Below are 22,636 nucleotides of genomic sequence, written 5' to 3'. Positions count from 1 at the left end.
CTACACCATTAATTTTGTAATTATCTTGAAATATTTATTAAAAGGAAAATATGGATTTAATTTAACTCTTCAAATAAGCAATAAAATCTAAGCTAGCTAGTTTTTCTTTCTTCAAATATCAATTAACTTATAAGTGTTACATACAGCTGTATTTCATATATTATCTTAGCTTATTGGTATAACATTTTGTACTTTTTTTTTACTAATTTTTAATATTTTTCAAATACCAGTCCAAAAAATTAGGTCGGAATAAATTAACTTATCCAAAACAATTTCTTATGAGAATGAGGAACTGATTTTTAAAATCAAAAATAAGTTTCTCGCAAAATAAATGTATAAAACAAGCAACCTTTCCTTATTCCTTCTTCTTCTTCTCCGTTAGGATTCAGCACTATATGTAGCATTTTCCTTCATAATATTTTATAAATTGTCTTTTTAATATTTACTATAATTTCTATAGGATTAAAGTAAACTCCGTTAACTTTAACTATGTCTATTTTACCCTGAACCATTTGATGTTACATATTAATTTCAGGTACTCTATCTTGAGAAAATAAACATCTCAAATATTAAAATTTTTGCATCCTAAATGACATCATTCTTATCTTAATAGACTCCACTCTACCATTCTATCCCCACTGCCAAGTAATCCACTTGCTACAATTTATTTTTGGTATTTTCCATCCTTTACCATCCTCAAAACAATTTTCTGCACTTTTTCATTGAAAACTTCTTACTTTTTTTAGAAGATATATTCTTCGTGCTTATTAAAAATGATTTTAATATATTTATGCCGCTTATTTCTAACACTTGAAACAATCTCGTAAGGGGAACATTACCAATTGTTTATTTCAGACATCAATGAAATCTTGCTTCAATGAAAAAAATTAACACAAGATCTCTGTCTGAAAAGCCACTTTATTCCTCTATATTTTCAAAAATATTTTCTATTCTTTTTATTATTCTACCAATTATCTTTTAAAATTGTTAATCCACAAATATTCTAAAAATAAATTTATTTAATTATTATATTACTTAAAAAATAGTAACAGAGCTGAGGTAAAAATGATTATGTTTATATGTTACATTATAACATATATGTTTATATGTTATTTGAGTATAAGTATATGTTACAATATTTTGTAGGCCAGTTAAGGGACTTGCCGACCTCCATGGCACAAGTGGTAGCGTCTCAGCCTTTCATCCAGAGGTCCTGGGTTCGAATCCCGGTTAGGCATGGCATTTTCACACAATACAAATCATTCATCTCATCCTTTGAAACAATACCTAACGTGGTGGTCCCAGAGTTAAAAAAATAAAAATAAAAAAGGTAAGGAACTTGGATGATGAAAAGAAATGAAAAAAGATGATGAAAATGAATGAAAAGAAAAAAAAGAAAGAAATTTAGATGAGAAGAATATTTTTTAATATCAACTGGGAATAAAAAAAAAAGGAAGTAAAGGAAGGATGAATGTGGGGGGAAAACATGAGAAAAAAAAGAGAAACTTAAATGTGAATGCGCATTGCAAATGTTTGTACAATCAAGAATTTTGAAAAGAATAGAAGAGAGGGTATGTGTAAAATAATAAAGATTTAAATGATACGAAAAATGCTAAAGTGAAGAAAAACACAAAATATGATAAAAAGAAACGATAGAAAGAACCTGTAAAATGTAGAAAACTGATGATAATAAATACTTACAATATCTAGTACGAAGTTAATCATATCATACTCCACAATCATTAAAAGATTTTGATTTATCTCAAACTGCGTTATATTTTTCATAACCTTTTCGAGATTTGACTGTCTGAAATTTAATAAAATTTTAAAATAAATCCATTCGTTTAATGAAGTTAGCATACTATAATAATAAACTAATATTATTTTTTAACTCAAAGGATTAAATGTGTTAAAAGTAATAGAGTAGGTACCTATCATTATTGGTGGACGTAAAGTCCAAACCAATGACATATGTTAATCAAATTTTAGAATACGATTTATAAGTGTTAACCATGTATTAATTCCAATTTTTAGAGGAATCTTATAAAACCTAAAAGCATATTAAAATAAATTAATAGATTTACCCAATAAGATATAATAAATTTTCTACTGTCGCACATATAAACAAACTAAATAACTAATTTCTCATCAGAATATCTAGAACTGAAACACTAATTTAAAGTAATATTTACAATCCCTTATATTCAGCAAGGCCCAAATGAAAAAAATTAATTAGTTGTTACATGCAACCAGATCTTTGAAGATTAATTTCAGTTAATATTTATTTTTTATGTTGAAATAAATTAGATTTTATGAAGTGTTATGGCACTGACAGCATAGATATAATCGATTCTGATTTCAGTAAATTAAGTGCTACGGTTTTTCTGCTCCTACGTTTTAAACAGTAAAAAAAATACTGACATAATCTACAAATATATTTTTTGTCACCACAGTAACTATAAGGCTTAGCTGATACCCACCCTCTATTTTTGTGATTTATTATACACATACAACAATGATAAAGATTACAAATTCATTTACTGTCATCTACTTTAAATTAATTTTTTTTTTTGTGATTATATTGGTATTAAATCTGATAATAAATAATTTTCTTATAAATGAATATACTTTACTTATAAGATGGAATACAATAATAAAAAATTATTATTACTGACTCATAAAAATTCTAATCATTCTTACATAAATAATTTGTACTACATGAGTATATGTTAATAGAAATGAAATATGATTTCTACTATTAAATAAACGACTACAGCTTGCATAAAAAAGAAAGTACCAAAGTTGAGGTTGCTGAAAAAAAACTTAATACTCATCAAATTAAAGCCTATTCTGTTACGTATTATTTTATTAAGAATTCATTCAAAAAAAAGAAATACATCAGCTACTTGAAAAAATCAATTTTTCATCAATTTTTTAATGTATGCAATTTCTGAGTTATATAACTTCTATAACAGAATTCTGTAAAAAAATTCAGTAAGCATGTATTAAAATATAGACGTTTACTTTTACCCTTGCCAAATTGTACAGTACAATGTTTCAATTACTAACAGCAGTGATGTCATTTTTAAGATAACATTATGTTCATCTGTAGTAAGTGGATAAAAAAAACATTTTGTTTGACAGTATGAAACACAATTTTATAAAAGAAATTCAAAATGTCACTAATAAATTTTTGAAAAGAAAGAGTGAAATCAATGAAATCAGAAGTTCATAGCTAATAACAGTTTATTTTTCCCAACATAACCTATTCTTGAAGAAAATACACATATTTCCCAATGAGAAATATATTAATAACTACTTTTAAATGCCTATTTTTATAATTTAATTATGCAAAATAATTTTACTTCCTTTGTAATTAGTCACTTTATTTATTATTTATAATGCTATTTTTTTTTTCATCTCACATGCACGCACGCGCACACACACACACATATATATATATATATATATATACAATAAATAATACCTATATTGATTTATTTTATAATGTTCCATTATAGAAGTCATCAGAAGCTTAAATTTTTGTCTAAAAGTTTATATGAAAATTTAATCCATATTTGAAAGCAGATTTGTCGTTATTTCTGTATTTTAAGTATTGGCTTAAGACAGTTACATATTAATTATATCAAATACTGCTGTCAAAACACAAATGTTTATTGACACATAAAGTATTAACATGAGCATGTAAATCACATTTTTTTTCTTGCCTTTGATAATGCGCATGTAATCTTTCAATGATAATTCACTATAATTAAAATTAATCTAAAAAGTGTGATTCTGAACAGAAAAAAAAAGCTGTAATAAATATTTATAATTGTTAATTTATACTGTCAACGCAAATGAATAAAAAATATTTTAATACCTTAGTAAATTTAACAAATAATCGTATAGTAAAATTATAGTACTCACTGCAAAAAACCATTTGGGGTAGTACTATTTTTAAATTTCAGCCCAAGAAAAATAACTATAAAATTACATGATATTACTTCTTAAACCATTTGAAATAATCATAATATGTGGATTAAAGCTGTGAAAATTATTTCTTTAAATTATCAACACAAAATTTCGCACTTAAATGTTTTCTAAATTTTCAAGGGTTGAAAACTTATTATTTTTAAATGAGACAATGTAGCATGTGACACCTCATTAGAAGACCCTTTGAATGACAACTAATTTGGTATGAAATATATAAAAATATAAATATAATTTGGTATACAGATTAAATGAACACAATTGAAAGTTTATATATATACACACATACACATACATACACACACACACACACACTCATATATATACTCAAATCTAGCAGTTAGCGTAGCATCGCCAGGTATTGCATAAAATTATCAGTATCAGTTACAGCATTTTCTAAACATATTTTTTTATTTAAAATTTACAAATAACTACCACAACATATATTCTTCTGTTATTTATATTATAATAGCATTATAAAATTCAAAAATAATCTAAAAATTTAAAGAGAACATAAATTTTTACAACATACAAAATTGAAATGAAGAAAACTACCTGAGAAATAGGCAACAATATCCACAACAAATGGCTGGAATAGCTACATTCTTGAGAATGAAATAAAGTGGTATTCCTGTTAAAATATGACTTACTAACTTCTAATTATCCAATCTTTTTTCTATCTAGTCTGATTTGGTGATGTTATTTAACAATATCACCACCATTAATACAAAATTAAACATTTAATTAATGCCAAGTAAATTCAACATCTAATGATCGCAAATAAGAAAATTCAAATATATTTCAGAGCCAGCATATAGCGTGAATAACAGGGACTAAATTCAAAGCATGTCTGGAACTAAAAATAATTTTTATTTAATTTATAATTTAAATTAGATTATCATAATTTCAAAAAGAAAATCTAAACAAGCAAGAACTGTAGTAGGATCTTAAAATACTGATAGCACTATAATGAGAAGTTTCCTTACAATTTATTCAAAATAAATAAACAATAACAGTGTTATAAATAAATAACAATGTTAATAAATAAATAACAGTGTTAATAAATAACAATAACAGTGTTATTAATTGAGCTCCAAAGAAAAAATTTCACAAATCAGTAACACAGGCATTACATTCAAGTATGAGAAACTACATGCACATTTACTCAGATTTAAATGTCTCATTTACATTCATTTATAAATAACAAATAAATAAAATCAATAAATAAAAAGGAAGAATAACTTATTGTACCTTTTCCATTCATTTTTAAAATGATTCAACCTGTGTAAAGTCACAAGTGCTGAAACATAGTTCAAGCCATTAGGAACTTCTTTTGTCATCGCTTCCACAATTGTTTTAATATCATCGTCATCTGAAAAATAATTAGAAAACTAAACATTTCATAAAATGATAAAATACAATCCATTATATTAGATAACAATGCTAATTCAGTTCAAGAATGCACTTATCTGTTAAAAATAAATAAAATATTTAACATTTGACTTTTTCAGGTAGTAATATAATTAAAATGATGTATTATATTACTTCAAAAAATATTTTTGTTTGTGTATTTAAAACAGAAGATCATTCAAAAAAGGATTTTCACAGCAATACACAATCAGAAAAACATATGTTCAAATAGGGCAAATGTTAACATACATAATTTGGAAACGCTAACTTACTTTCATTAAATAATCTTGAAAAAATAGGTACATTTGGAAAGTAGTGCATTGATAAATTTAAAAATAGATGTTCAATTAATTGGTGGTCAGGTGTAGGATAAATCAGGCATAGCAAGAGAATTTCTGGACAGTTGCTAATGCAAATTCTTATGGTGGAAAAATTTTTTTTAAAAAATCAGATGACAGCAATGTGTTGCAAGCAATTCTGGAAGATATTGCAGCTTTATGTATGTAACTATTCAGTATTTCAAATGATTACCTCAGTTTTAGCTTTCATTAATTTGTATTTAATCATTTCAATTTGTAAATTTTCTTTTATATTTATTTAAAAAACAATTTTGACATATTTTTTCATATTTATTGATTAGCACATTTTTTATTAATATTTTTTTAGTGTAAAGTAACAGTCTTAAGAATTTTTTTAATATTTTTCCAGAAAAACTAGCGCAATTTTCTGTCTGATATACACATAAAATAAATAGGGGGAAGATAACAGAGGATAACCATTGTCAGCACAGAGCTCTTTGAATTAAATGGTCTCTGGTTCAACTACTGGCACAAGTATAGGTGGTATAGGTTTCAATTTTCACTAAAATGATTGCATAAAGGCATTCCCAAAGTCATAACAAAAAAAAAAGATATTTTATCCAAAAATGAGTAAAAAAGCAATGAGATTTACTTGAAAGTGAAACATTTAATATTTTTGTAAATCCTGACTGGAACATCTTTACAATAATACACAAGAAAGAGGGAAAATAAATGTAAAAACTAGCTTAGTGATATAAAAATAATACATGAAAATAGCATTTATTTTACATTAAAATATTTAGTATATTACTACAATGACATTAATATAAAAAGGATTGAAAATTTAGAACAGAAATGAATTAGTCAGCCACACTAATAATAAAAGCTGGGTTAACTGCAAAACTATGAATGTCAAAAGTAAAGGCCAGTTGATCATTAAAAAGAAACAAAGAGAAAAAATAGTGTATTACATAGTTTAATATTTGGACATAGTTATTTTATTTTACTTTATTTTATTTTAAATCCACTGCCTGAATTTTCATCCAATTCAGTAATAATTTTTTCAATTCCACAATCCTCCAATCATTAAAAACAATTTCAATTTTTGAGGTGAAATAAAGGAGTTTGTGAACTACATTAGACCCAAAATCTTGCTGTAAGAAGATGGAAATTAAAAGATTGTCACTAGAATTTCAGAATTTTTTCCCAACAAAAGATGTCATCTAACAACCTTTGATTTTAGTCAACATTTAAAGTCCCATCTTATACACAGTTTCTGATATCGTATTTTTGTAATAATTCTACATAGTCTACCCTACGAAAGTCAAGAAATTCCAAAAATGGAGCCAGAGTAACAACTAACACAATTTTCTTCGAATCTATCGAAGAAAGAAGTGATGGAATGTAAGGAAAGAGAGAAGGGATGCACCAACCTACCAGCAGCAGGCCCATGGTTATCATCTCAACTCATAAAAAACTTACCCATAGATCTATCAAATAATAAACTAAAAGACTTCCAACTGATAGCACTAGATGTGCGAAGATCCAATAATAATTGTGGTAACTCCTGACCAGGTTTGACCATAGGGAATGTGATTGCTTCTGTCGTGGGCAGTCTTGGGCACTGTCCATCTATTAAACATGAAAACAGAAATCTTTTAATTTCTATTTAAAGTTAAACAGAAAATGTATTTTAAATATTATGTATTCTTCCTCCAACTAATGTTTCAGATCATTACTGAATAAGTTTTATTCACTGTTAGATCAAAATATATTAAGTAAAATATTTTACACTTAACAAACATGATATCTAACTTATGTTGTTATTGTCTGATTTATTTAAACTTATGTTAAACACTTGTAGAACAGTTTTAACACGATTAAGCACATTTTTAAATTACTATTGTAAAGCAACCATAAATGATATGTTGTTTTTCAATAACTTCTTTTATTTGTAATCAGATTCAAATACTCTTCCTATAATTTCAAATAATCCACTCTGTAAAGAAACTAGTACTACAAAGTTGCACAGCTACCATGCCTGAATATTATGTATAAGAAAATTAATCATAAATTTATGAACTACTAACAACCCATAACATGCACAATACTGTCATCATTCTTTTGAGAAGACATGAATGAATTTAAAAATTAAGCTTCAAAAAACTCAATTCATAAGTAAATAGAAGTAAAAATAAAAAACGTATTAACTAACCTGTGATTGAGATGAAGAGCAGATCATTACCTTGAAGCCTTTCAAACAGCTCCCAAGTATTAGAGCACTTAGCAAGAGATAGAACAATACTGATATCTAAAATAATAAAAACATTAATATGTTAATAATATGACTAATTCAATATCTTTAATAATATGACTAATTCAATATCTTTAATAATATGACTAATTCAATATCTATATATGACCATTCAAAAACTCATGACTATTGAGTTTTTAATTAACTTATTGGTCATAAGTTACTAAAAAAATAAGTTAGAGGGATTCAATGAACTGCAACATTTTTAGTACTCTACAACAGGTACCATACATAATCTTTCCGTATTCAGTCACTTTTGAGAACTGAATTATACATTTACCAAAAATAGTAAAAAAAAAGCTCAAAAACAATGTTTAATTCAGAACTTGCATACTAAGAAACATGAGTACAATCTTATAATAAAAGTACATATTAAATGCTAAATTAAAAATGTTACGTATTTCAAATAAATATATAAAATAATTTTAAATAAAATAATCTGTTTGACCAAATTGTAGAAATTTACCTCCAGGTGCAAATTCTGTTTGCCTTTTCCAATATTTAATTTTAAGCGAACCTTGTTTTAAGAACTTTCTTTTAATTTTTGTAACATAATGTTTAATTGCAGACATTACTTCATCATACTCATTTTCAATAAAGTCCCCATCAATAAATACAACTGTAAAGTAAACACAATAGTACAAATAATATCTTCAACATCATTAAAAATAACTATCTCTAATAGATTACAATAAAAACTGTCATTAAAACCATAAAAGAGCTGAAATTTTTAGACACCAAAAGAATACATTTCACTGTTTATCTTGCACTGTGTAAGAATATATTGGATTATAAGAATATTGTTGATACTATACATATCAAAAATCAGACAAGGGTGAAAAAAGCTGAAATAATATTAAATTTACAGACATAAAATCATAAATGAGAATTAAAGAAGTAAAATACTGATGAGGATTTTACCAAAAGTTAACATCTTATCCACTCATAGTTTTTGTCTAGTATATTTCTTAACAAGGAAAGACAGTTTTAATATTTTACCTCTCATCAAATCAACAAAAAAAATTATCTGATTTATTTACTAATAGGATTTATTTCATGAGAATACAAATTACTTCATAATTCAACTACAAATTTATACAAATAAAATTTTCCTTGTACAAATAATTGTTTGGCAACATATACAGGCAAAATGAAGTCTATCTTGTGACAGAATTCAAAAAAAGAATCTGAGCATCAAAAATATTTCTGATATGGACATAAATCAGTAAAACATTAAAACTTAAACACCAAGGATCCTTAATATAATAAATAGTATTACTACCTTTTTAACTGTTTAGCCATCGAGAATCACTGCCAGGTATTACTTCACAGGATGAATGAGCATGATATGTATGAGTGTAGGGAAATGTAGTCTTGCACAGTCTCAGGTCGACCATTAATGAGATGTGTGGTTAACTGAAACCTAACCACCAAAGAACACCGGTATCCATGATCACTCAAATCCGTATAAAAGTAACTGCCTTTACTAGGATTTAAACGTTGGAACTCTCGACTTCGATATCATCTGATTTGCGAAGACGCGTTCACCATTAGACCAACTCGGTGGGTAGTATTACTACCTTATCCAACATGAACTTTCAAACCTACTTTGTACGATCGTTTCATTTTACTACTGATAACCAACTAGATTAGAATAACAGAATCATTTCATTCAGTAGTCACGTAGCCAGATTTTTAAAATAATTTGTAAACGTTTAAAAATAATTAAATTTCACTTTTATGTCAGTTTTTTAATTCACTTCTAAAAGTAACATATGTCGAGGAATTAGAAAAGCAGTAAAATATAAGTCGACCTTCTCTGTTATCTTCCCGCCAGTAACTGCTGAGTTCTGATTGCTATTAAACGATCATCCGTACAGCAACGAGACATTTTGTAGTATGTAATTTTAGAGAGGATGGTGTCGTATTATTTTATTAGTAGTGTGAGGATTTCAACTAAATTAATTAATGAAGAATAGTTATATTTTAACAGTAACTTGCCTATAACTGACATTTTGTACTTTTATTTTTAATTTGATTGATATATAAAATAGCATTTGAGAGAGGAAGTAACTTATTCCAGTTTTAATTAAAAAGTGTAGAAAAAAATTAAACAGATAAAATAAACCAACAAATTAGGTAGCAGTGTCACTCTGGGGTCCAGTACATTAATTGATCTATTCAAGAATTTTTAGAAATGGATTGACATCTTTGTTGAGTATTTTCGCTAGAAAAATTTACATTGCTACGAACGGTATGTACAGTATCCTACACTCCAACGTTTTTGTTTTTAAATTTTGCTCTTCTCCAGATGGATTCCGTTGACTCAATATGGGCATTAGTATTCGTATTTAAAAAATCAGTATAATTCAGTAGTGATTTACCAGTAATGAATAATCTTCAACATTTAGTCAGCTGTACGCTCGACATTTAGTCGGCTGTATGCTCGCTATTCAGATATTACCTAGTTCCAGGTAACATAAACGTTTTAATAGTGTGTATTAAACACAGATACTTTTCTCTGGAACGACGATAAGGAAGTTCTCACAGTTTTTCAGCAAATTCCTCTGGCAATTACTCCCAACTTTATATTTTTGGAAAAAAAATTTGAATAGAGAGTAAAAACTTTATTACTATAATATATTTTTCTTTTCATTATACAATAAAAAGTTTTGTTCGTTGGGACACAGGATTTAATCTTGTCTTTTCCGTTAACTTTTGAATAAGAAGTATTAGTTAGTGTATGATCATAGAATAATCAACAGCAAATGACTTATAAACACCTAAACTTATTTTTTAAATTTTGCATATTATCAACACTCATCAGAGTATCTCGCAAAGAGGTAGGTATCTGTCCATCCTATAAACTTTGATTGCATGACTCTTGCTATTCCTTACTGTTTGAGTATTATACATTTTCTTTACTTTAATAAATGTTGCCCGATCCAAAATAGTTCATTTTTGTCTTGTGATAATTTTGTATATTATATTTTTGTGCCTGTATTTAAGTTCGATACAACCTCATTTATTTCGTCTGTGAACAATGCATTGATTTTACACGTATAACTCCGTTAGCTCTTTATCGATTATGTAATTGTATCATAAGTTTACTTCTGCTAAAATATCGAAATCGTCCATAAAAGACCACACGTCGGCATTTTGAATTCAGATATCGTCATAAGCGATAACAATTATTTTAGATCGTAAATGAGATATAACTAGTGAATGATTTTTATTAACATCATACTTTTACTACAAATACTTTTAACAATTGAGATGCACTTATTTGAATGGTATTTAACTATTTTAATGGAATAACATCTTCCATCACGTACTCTACAAATAAACTACCTACTTCTAACGTCAGTCCTCATCATTCTATCACGGATTCCTCAATCAAGCAACTGCACAAACTGCTTTCATGTAATTATTCTAGTTCACACAAATATTCTTATTTATATGCTATTAATGCTCACAGAAATTTGTGGACTAGTGACTCCATGAGTAGACAAAATAAATAACGGGTTTAAGTCCAATTTGGGAGCTGTAAACCTCTTAGTGAATATAAAAATACTTCTCATTTATAACACCTCCATCTCCTTATTCCTGATATGTCAATATCAACTCCCGGCTTGAAAAGCAAAATTTCCAAGAAGATCCGTTCGGAGTTCTTTTCTAATGCAAGTTCAATCCTTACTCCGTAGAAAATGAATCGATCTCGATGATTTTGTTCTTTATTTTGTGCAAGAACTTGCTTTAGAGGTTGTAACCTTTCTCCATATGAATTAGGTGAAAGTTTATTAAAAAAAATTATTATATTTTTTTCAAATGGTATGCAGGTGATTAGAAAATTATTATTTATTAGCATTGTTTAATGCTGGATTTGTATATTATAATGATAAATAGTCTGATGTTATTTCAATATTCAAAATATTTTTGCGATAATATTAAAAAACGTTTGTTGTAAAACGTTGGTTGCAAAAATGATTCATATTCCTGGATTCCAGAAAACCTTAGCTCAATCTCCATATTCTCTTTTCTCTGCAATCTTGTAAGCAATTTTATCAAGATTCAGGTTTCTTACTTTATGTTTTTTTTTTGTTGACAAACTTTTTACATACCAGCAGTGTTTTCTGTCGTTCTATCCATAGTAGAATACAATATAAAACAAAATAATTGTTAAAAGGTTTTAAAGATCGACTATAATGCACATTATTTTAATGTAATTATAATGCTTCATCTGTTTAAGCGAACCATAGCTCACAATTAAGCTTCTGAGACTGACTTCTTAGAAAAATTTGGAAATAGATAGTTTTTTTTATAATCGTCATTAAAATAAAATATGCTGTAAACACTTTTAAACGAGGTGTCATGGATAACAAGATTCAAAGTAATAAAATAAACTTTAAAAAATGATACCTAATTCAGTAAAACGCACACTAACCTACTTCAGTAAAAATATTATTTTCAATTAATTGTTTTTTAAATTTCGACTTTTTGAAGTCGCTTCCAAATTAAAAACTATAAGTTACTGGTAGATAAGTTACTGTAAATAATTTTAACAACGTTTACTTGTTAAATTTAAAAGAACAATTTAAAAAGTATTATATTTTAGTGCGTTTTTAAATTAAATTTTTTTTTTGCTGTGTATTAGGAAAATAAGCAGACTATAAATTCGATCTGTATGTCTTACTGTCACTTTGGCGAATGGCAACATAAATTCAGACAGGCTAACTGGTCGGGTTCAAAGAATCGAATTCACCTAAAATCTACTAGACGAAGCTTATCTTTATGATTCATAAAGATCACCAGAATCGTACTTCTGTCATAGAATCATATAATAAAAATAATCATCACTTCCTTCACTAACTGATTAAAAAATAATTAACACTAGAACAGAACGAAATTGTCAGAATCCATTATTCACAATCCACTAAAACAATTTCAGCCACAACTCAGATTGTGATTTGAACAAGTAGGTTCATTTTATTCACAATGAAAGGCTTAACATTTTATCTATCTCGAGCGTAATTTTATTAAACTTATATTTACGGAGTTATTAATAATTAAAAATTTAAGTTGTCGCCATTTTGTAATTATCACAGGTAAAATTTTCAAACTTATTTATTTGTACATAAAATTTCATTATAAAAATATCCCTTATCACTTCTTAAGAAATAAATTCTATTATAAAAAAACACAAAATCATCACTGGTGACGAAACATGGTTCCATCATAACAGCCAGAGAGTAAACGGCAGAGTATGGAATGGAAACATCCAAATTTGCCCTGCAAAAAAAAGTTCAAGACCCAACTGTCCGCTGAAAAACTGATGTTTACGAATTTTTGGGACTCACAAGGCCCAGTACTGGAACATTATGAGGAAAGGGGCACGACAATAAACAGTGCGCGTTACAGTGAGATGCTTACTGCCAAGCTGAAGCCTGAAATTCGAAGCAAACGCCGAGGACTGCTGTCGAAAGGTGTTGTGTTGTTACACAACATTTTCCGTCCACGTACTGCTGCCCACACTGCTGAAACGCTCCAGAAACTCAACTTTGAAGTACCAGCTCATCCTCCGTATAGTCTTGATCTTGCCCCTTCTGACTACCACTTGTTTGGTCCACTCAAAGAGGCATTAAGGGGCCGTCGATTTACCTCAAACTAAACAGTGAAAGAAACGGTGCATTCCTGGCTCGCAGTTCAACCGAAAGCCTTCTTTTATGAAGGCATCAGGAAGCTTGTGCAACGATAGACCAAGTGCGTTGAAATGCAAGGGGACTATGTTGAAAAATGATGTACATGTAGGTTTCCTATTTGTATTGCAATAAAATTTATAACTACATTACGGATAAGTGTAATTACGGTAAGTCTATTGATTTACCCTCGTGTATATATATATATATATATATATATATATATTATAAATTTATTTAATAAATATTTCGTTTTAATATTACTGTAAATGAACATTAATAAGAAAACAAACATTCAATCACGTATATTACTGGGACCTGGATGGCCGAAGTTGTATTTTATTTGTTTATAATCATAAAATACCCAAAAAAAAATTGTAAAATATATTTATTACTATCTTATAGTTTTTTAGTGTAAGTAGCACTTAAACATAAAACATTATTTTGAATTTTTTTCTATATAGATTTATTTATAAATCTAAATTAATGCACAATGTACCTACCTAAAGTCAGGTTTTTCCCTACATCCACTGCACTGTCATCATTTATGTTATATGAAATGGATAACGCTGTAACAATAACTGTTATGATAATATATAAAAAAGTAATTGATAATTTTATTAACTTCATAACTATCTAACGATACTCACTAGTCACTAAAATGTTTAACTGAATTCGGAAAATGACATAACATTTCTGGAGAACCTCCTTTGATCCCTTTTTGTAAAATAATAAAATATTACGGTCGCACGGAAAGTAATTTTGAACTAATCAAAAGTTTTATGAATATGAAATCACGTAATTGCATTTCGATAGATGTAATTCTTTTCCTTTACATTAGGATTGAAGTTAATAAACTTAAGTTAAGACCGACAAATAACTATCTAGTTTTACTGAGTCACGTTAAGTTAAAAAAACTGATGACATACGAACTGTTACAAGGCCGACAAACACGCAATATACTGCTAACTGAAAAACAATATTAAAAATTAAATAAGCTTCTTCTAAAAGGTCAAACCCTCCGCCTAAATTACAATAAAGTCTAACAAAAAAATTCATCATAAATAAAGTAATACAATCCATTTTCTTTCATAACTGATTTTATAGATTACAATGAAATTCATCACGTAAAAATTTCATAAAAAATGCAATTTCATTACCAAGTTATCGAGTTATTTAAAATAGATTTTCTTTCATATCTTCCTTATTATTTTAAGCATTTAATTGTATTTATACGATAAAGGAATTTATTTTTACACCTCATTACACATAAACAAAAATTTGTAATAAAAAAATGCCTAATATTTTTTGCTAAAAAAAAGAAGAAACTTTACGAAGGGGAATAAAATCAGTCCTATACATTACTATTACAATTACATTACTATTACATTACAGTCGTCGTCATAAAACAAACATCAGTTATAAATATTTTTGTTATATCAGGCATAAAATTATAGCCTATTCTTTAGAAAATGGACTAGTGTCCATTTTCTTTTGCTCGGCAGTTATTAAGAAAAAAGGTTACTTCGGTTCTCATTAAAAACATGAAATTATTTTGCAAGAATGTATTTCATAGACATTATTACATAGTTTTATAACTAGTGCCTGATAAATAATGCCTGATTTAAAATAAAGAAAGTATATAAAACTCTACTCTTAAAAAAAAGACGAAATTAAAAAAAAAATGTATGCAGAGTGAGCAACATGAAACCGAATCCATAACGTAACCGCTGCAGAATCGGTAGGCTATGTTGGAATGAAATTTTATGAATGATACGGATAAATTAAATAAGAAAAACATAAAGCATAATTTAAATGTTGAATTTATTTAACGTATTGTTACAAAAGATGTTCAAAATAATTACCCTGGACATCGAGGCACTTTTGTGCTCGACTGATCATATTGAGAGTCTGTCGGAAAACGTTGTTGTCAACTACGTTGATTTCTCGTTGAATGTTCATCTTCAGTTCATCAACATTGTGGAGATTAGATGCACAAACTCTCTCCTTTAAGTAGCCCCAAAGGAAAAAATCGCAAGTACACTACTCTACAGAACGTAGAGGCCACCGTCATCTGCTGACAACTCGATCATTTGTGAAAGCTGCATGAACGCGATTCAGTGAAATATTTGATGTGCGACACGTTGCTCCGTCTTGTTAAAAGAAGCTGTATTCTTTTTTAATATTAGTTAATTGCGCATAGAATTCTTCGAAAATTGTGAGGTAAACTTGTGTATTGACAGTCAGGTCAAAAAATATTGGCCCCACTATACGATTACCGGAAACGGCATACTATACACCAACTTTTTCATCGTGAAGTGGACGCTCGAATATCTCGCAAGGATTCCTTACCATTCAGTACTTGTTGTTCTGCGAATTAACATGGCCGGATAAATGAAACCATGCCTCGTCTGACATGAAATACGACATTGGGTCTATCTGTCCACCAACAATGATTTCGAGAAGCCAGTTGCAATAATCAAGTGGTTTTTGTTTGTCTATCTCCTTCAGTCGTTCCACAGTTGTAACGCGGTAATCGTTTCAATTTTAATTCATGAAGAATTTTACAAGATGTGTATTTAATACCAGATTGTTGGGATAACTTGCGTAGTGATGTTTTGGACTGGCAGTAATCCTCCTTTCAACCCACCGGGTTGGTCTAGTGGTGAACGCGTCTTCCCAAATCAGCTGATTTGGAAGTCGAGAGTTCCAGCGTTCAAATCCTAGTAAAGCCAGCTATTTTTACACGGACTTGAATACTAGATCGTAGATACCGGTGTTCTTTGGTGGTTGGGTTTCAATTAACCACACATCTCAGGTATGGTCGAACTGAGAATGTACAAGACTACACTTCATTCACACTCATACATATCATCCTCATTCATCCTCTGAAGTATTATCTAAAACGGTAGTTACCGGAGGCTAAACAGGAAAAAGAAAGAAAGAAGTAATCCTCCTTTCAATATCGGCAATGGCCTGTGGAGTCCAAACGGAAGGTTGCCTATTTGGTTTTGCATTTGAAACCGAACCTGTCGTACGCCATTTTAAAAACTAAATCTTGTATGCTAATCTTCGCTGGGATACAGACATTCGGAAATCTTTTGTACGAATACTTTACGTGATTCTTCAACGATCCAGAACGAATACAGGCCTCATTTATAGCTATTCATTCCTGGATTGAATAAGGCATTTTTTTCTTGTTTAACCTCCGAGACCATCGTTAGTTATTGCTTTAGAGGATGAGATAAATGATTTGCAGCACGTGTGAAAATGCCATGCCTGACCGGGGGATTCGAACCCGGGACCTCCGGATGAAAGGCCGAGACGAAAGGCCGCCACGGAGGCCGGCGAATAAGGCATTTTACACAAACACAACTTCTTTCTTTTTCTTGTTTAGCCTCCGTAATTACCTTTCAGATAATACTTAAGAGGATGAGTGAGGATGATATGTATGAGTGTAAATGAAGTGTAGTCTTGTACAGTCTCAGTTCTACCATTTCTGAGATGTGTGGTTAATTGAAACCCAACCACTAAAGAACACCGATCTATCCACGGATCTAGTATTCAAATCCGTGTAAAAATAACTGACTTTACTAGGACTTGAACACTGGAACTCTCGACTTCCAAATCAGTTGATTTGGGAAGACGCGTTCACTACTAGACCAAACCGGTAGGTTTACACAAACACAACTGCACTGCAACAAAACGTATACTGCACTGACACGTAACTACTTGACAAACGGCAGCAACAATCAGTAGTATAACATATACATATAGTCGCGCTAGCTGTGTGAGTCTTTCATAAATAGTGTTGGGTAGTGGTTTTTCATTATGGGTTCGGTTTTATGTTGCTCACTCTGTATAACCCCTTAATAAAATAATGGAATATTGGAATTGCACTACTGGGAAATACGTAAATAACGGGGTGGTTTTTATACATCTTTTATCACAATTCCTAGAATTTTTTTTCCAAATAAACTGAAGTTCCGTAGGATAACGTAGAAAATAATAAAATTTTATACAGTAAAAAAATCAATTAGGCTACTTAGAGTAGTAAGTGATTGTTAAGATATAACTTTTGAAAGACATGCAGACTAAAATAACATTCATTTTTAATTATTTAAAATAGTTTTAATAACTTATAGAAAAAGAGTAATCAATTTTTTCAATTAAGTTCTAATAAAACCTAACCTATTAATGTAAAAATTTATGGTTTAAATATGATTATCTAATCAGATATTACATAGAATTTGAAAAAAAAAACAGATTAGAAATCTATTCAATTTTATACGTACATTAATGAAATTACATGAAAATTAATAGAAATGTTAAACAGGAAAGAATTTTCCTTTTTGCACTTGCTGAACCGATAAAGGCGTTTCTTTCCCGACATTCTGATTAATAATCAGATTATTATCAAAGATTCGTATTGTAAAAAAACTTTTTTGGTCATAAATAATAACTGTTTAAATACTTTTGATGAAATGCAATAAAAAGATTGAATTGTTTTTGGTGAAAGAACAAGTAAAATATGTTGTACCGCCTACATATGATAATTTTCCCACAACATTTTAAGTACAGATCGCTTTATATTTAAAGATCTTGATGTTACTTCGTTTCTCAGTTAATGTAGAATCAAAAGGAGTTCGGTTCCATTTTGAATATGAATACTTAATCGTATATTGTTGCCGGATTCAGTTATTTTGTTTTGAAGTAAAGTTGGCAAGAGTTAAACTAAGTAATTATCATTACAGTTTCTCTTATATATCCTAGAAGTTATATTCGCTTGTTACAACGTAAGAAATTTATATCAATTTCATGAATAACACTTTTCAATAACATTTAAAATTTCGATTTTTTAAGTCAAAACCAAAACAAACGTTATTTTGTCATCGTCTTCAATGTCGAAAATTAAAGAACTGAAAAAGTTTTTTTTATCGACGATATCTTAAATAGGTTTAATTATTTTTAAATAGTTCATTTTTCGAAATTTCTAGTTTTAATTTTATTTAAAATTGGTTGTTACGCTTTTATAAAAGGCCGCTTATATGAAAGTTACATACTTTGTTTTGTATTGCATCTAAAAACGCAAAAGAAAAGATAGGCTGAACTATGACCTCTCTGAGATGTGGGAATACGTAATTTTTTCCTCAGGTTTTCGAAAGGTTTTGTTAAAATTACGCGAGAAAATACCTTTAAATATGCCATATTCAAAGACGGATTATTATGATTGTCATAGACAGACGCTCATAATAACATTCGGTTATTACTATAATAATAACAGTACTGTACTAACAGATGATGACTAACAAATAAAAATTACCTTCTATTCGTCTATATAGACAAAGACATTTAATTCTGTTAAAAGTAATCTGGGCTTTCATTAGATCCATGTCTGTTGCCTTATCCCGAACCTGTATCATTTTTTTCATTAAATGCTACAATAAATTTTACTGATACAATCCTTATCAACGATCTGTTATTAAATAGGAAGACGATAAGTCATACGAGACAATTTTAAACTGAACCCGGGATTTTACTTCAAAGTTTTAAAAGCAACAGTTAAATATACCTTATATTCATTTGCATTCACTGTTATTCAGTCGATCGTTCCTATACAACTGCACTAGATGTATTGAATGTGAGTGAATGACGCAAATATTCACTATTAAATTGTCCAATATTCTGTAATTTTATATTCGTCATCTATTTCATTCATCTACCTCTTCAATAATTTACTTTTTTCTTTCTCTGATTCATTAATAAAAATTATTTTTACCGATCAATACATCAGTTGACTGATTTTGTTTTTCTTTTTTAAGCGTTCGAACGGTCATTCTATCGCGTTAAATTTCAACAATTAATCTTTTAGCGCAAAATATTAATTTCATTTCTCAATAATTTAAAGAAGTCTTTTTAACATGATGAACACAAATATAATAAATTACAAATTGTGGTAAAGAGAGCTTAAAAATACAATAAAAAGATTCTTAATACACCGATTTCCCTTTTATGTATTGAATTATGAAAAATAATTTTCTAATAAAAAAATATAACAAAACTAAATAGAAGGATCTTTTTCGGAATTCCCCCTCCCACCAAAAAAAAACACTTAATTTTTTTAAACAATCGGCCAAAAATGGACGTATTTTTAATATCCAATAAGAATTAGGTGGATATATGCGTGATTCAAAATAGCAGGAAATATTGATATTAACAATAACCAGTTTGGAAAAATAACCCGATAACACACTAACATGCTCTTTTATACCGGTCATTAAAAGCTTTTATTTAACTCGCTTTAGGAATAATCAAATCTTGCAACTGCTATATCTTTTGATCTACCGTATGAAAATCAATGAAATTTGGTACACGTAAGTAACTTCGATGACAATACAGCATTACGGTGTCGGAATTTGATATGACCCACCCCCACGCCTCCACGCGCTACCCCTACGCTAAGTTCATGCATTTAGTTTAAAATTTTCATTCCTCATGAACTCGATGTGTAAAAATAAATATTTTTACTTTTTTTTAATCTTAAAAAAAAATACCAAAAAAAATTACAAAAATATATTTGATTACATATAAAAAATTTTCTTTTTAAAAAAGCTTTTGTTTAACTAATATTAATATTAACATTAATAAAAAAAGGAAACGAGAAAAACCGTCTAAAAAAAAAAAAAGAATTAGATCAAATTGAGAATTTTAAACAAAAAAATGTAATATAAACCTTTTCAGATCATGGTAGCCATTAAACTGGCTATGTACAGCGTCAGTTTTAAAACGCTGTTACAAAATCATTTTATATGGCATGTGAGTCGGTTATTTTGTTTTGTATTCACAAAGGAATCAGTTTTATTACACTATTTGAACGAGGTTTATACGATGTAAAATGTTTTATTTAGATTAGAAACAATATGACCATTTTTTTCTCAGAAATGTGGTTTGTGTGTGTGTGTGTGACTTGTGTATTATAATTGCTATGAGTGTACGGATTTATTTATTATTTACAAAAATAGCTTATTATATTAACAACATATCGATGTATTGAAACACATAATAAACTATTTTATACGGCACAAACAAAAAAAAGGTAATTTGTGGTCATAAATATGTCACTTTTACTTGAGGTCTAAATATCTTTTCTGACAAAAGATATCGGTAAACATGAAACGCATAACGATTCGTAATGAATAACAGTATACAGTAAAAATTGTTTTTTGTCAATTTGAATAGCCTTTTAAGTGGTGGGAATTTTTATAAAACGTAGTTTTCTGAATCTACTTTCATTTATACTAACATATGTGATTAATGACACGGGTTATTCATCATATTTTGTCCAATTTTCAACCGATTTGCTTGAAAGTATTATTTTTTAAATCAGCAAACTATGTTTCATAAAGACAAAACAAAAAAAAATGTCGCTAATAAAAAACGCGGTAGAAATGCGCAAAAAAATCCTGCAATTAAATTATCGTAATTTCTGTACCGTTTCAATTTTTTGGTTGTTACAGGCATAAAAAATATCCAATCGTAACGGTTTTTTTTGTCAGAATCTGTTAAATCTCTTTAATATACCGTAAGTTTTTGAAATTTATTTCACAAGAGGGTAGCATAAGAATATGAAGGGAGGCAATCAGATACCAACATATTTTCGCGGAGCGCTAATCAACCGCGGATCATTGTGATGGGAAAAGGTACCAAATATAAAAATGCACTGAAAAGTAAAAAATAAATTGTATAAATATCTAATAAATAACCAATAAATAAATGTAATAATTATTACATTTTAAAATTAAAAGTAATGAAAATATTTAGTTAAATAAAAGCGTGGCGCAGTTTTTATAATTTATTTAAAACAACAACATTTATTTTTACAACAACTAATCTTCATTTTCATTTTCATTTTCAATAACGACGCGAGGAGGCGGAAAGATTTGCTGGAACCTCTCCAGTTGAGACTAACTAGCTACAAGTAACAATCTGGGAAATTGCACCCACTCGCTTTCTTTGTACGTGTTCTCACATAGTTGAAGTTCATCTTCGAATTCTGCTTGTAATCTAAGCCAAATTGAACGCACTCTTTCTGCTAAAAGTTTCATTTTAATTAATTATGAATTTTTATCTAATGAATTCATAATTACGATTACAATTATAATAATGATAATAATTAATAATTTTTCAGATTACCGTCAAAATGTAATAACTTTGTGCAAGATTTCTAAATTTAATTTTTATTTTTATCTTATTAACCCTTAAAGGTCATCTCGGTGCAAATTTGAACCATCAAAGAATTAAAACTTGAGTTATTCTATTACAGATAAATAAAGTATACACATATACTAAACAACCTCATTAAACAAAAAATATATTTTAAAATATAGCAAATGTCTATAAATACTTATTCGAAAACATTGTTATAAAAACTGTGGCACGCTTTTATTTAACTAAATATTTTCATTAATTTTAATTTTAAAATTTAATATTATTACATTTATTTATTTTTTTAAATTTCAGTGCATTTTTATATTTGTTAAATATATTATATTTTTTTGTTTAAAATTCTCAATTTGATTTAATTCTTATTTTTTACTTTTTAAAGGGTTTTTGTAATTTGTTTCCTTTTTTTATTAATGTTAATATTAATATTAGTTAAATAAAAACTTTTTTTAAAAAATAATCTTTTATATGTAATCAAATATATTTTTGTAATTTTTTGTATTTTTTTAAAATGTTTCTCCATATTAACATATTTTACATACTAAAAACTAACCAAATTTAACTTACGCTCGCTAACCTCGGCTAATTAACAATAATGTTTTGATTATTTAAATAATAAATAATTGCAATTCCTGAATTTATTTATTTATTTTTTACCCCTACTCCCCTAAGCCGGACATACAGTTAATTAAGCTCGGGAA

General features: G+C 28.3%; 1 protein-coding gene across 2 annotated transcripts in view; it reads right to left on the bottom strand.

Moving 5' to 3' along the window:
* Ir93a (Ionotropic receptor 93a) overlaps nucleotides 1-14,607 on the bottom strand; it is a 55,750-nt gene extending 41,143 nt beyond the window's left edge. The window contains exons 1-6 of one of the 2 annotated variants that reach the window (XM_075366307.1): nucleotides 14,216-14,607; nucleotides 8,483-8,635; nucleotides 7,918-8,013; nucleotides 7,185-7,334; nucleotides 5,245-5,365; nucleotides 1,702-1,807 (exon numbers count right to left, since the gene is read on the bottom strand). In XM_075366307.1, the coding sequence (XP_075222422.1) occupies nucleotides 1,702-1,807; nucleotides 5,245-5,365; nucleotides 7,185-7,334; nucleotides 7,918-8,013; nucleotides 8,483-8,635; nucleotides 14,216-14,342 (753 nt within the window). In that variant the 5' untranslated portion in view covers nucleotides 14,343-14,607. The remainder of the gene's footprint in view (nucleotides 1-1,701; nucleotides 1,808-5,244; nucleotides 5,366-7,184; nucleotides 7,335-7,917; nucleotides 8,014-8,482; nucleotides 8,636-14,215) is intronic. The other variant, XM_075366308.1, reaches the window with a different exon arrangement.
* Nucleotides 14,608-22,636: the final 8,029 nt, after the last annotated feature.

The sequence above is a fragment of the Lycorma delicatula genome, chromosome 5 (genome assembly GCF_047948215.1).
Source record: "Lycorma delicatula isolate Av1 chromosome 5, ASM4794821v1, whole genome shotgun sequence".
In the NCBI taxonomy this organism is placed as follows: domain Eukaryota; kingdom Metazoa; phylum Arthropoda; class Insecta; order Hemiptera; family Fulgoridae; genus Lycorma; species Lycorma delicatula.
The sequence above is the reverse complement of the archived record's forward strand: the minus strand, read 5'-3'. Positions and strand labels throughout refer to the sequence as shown.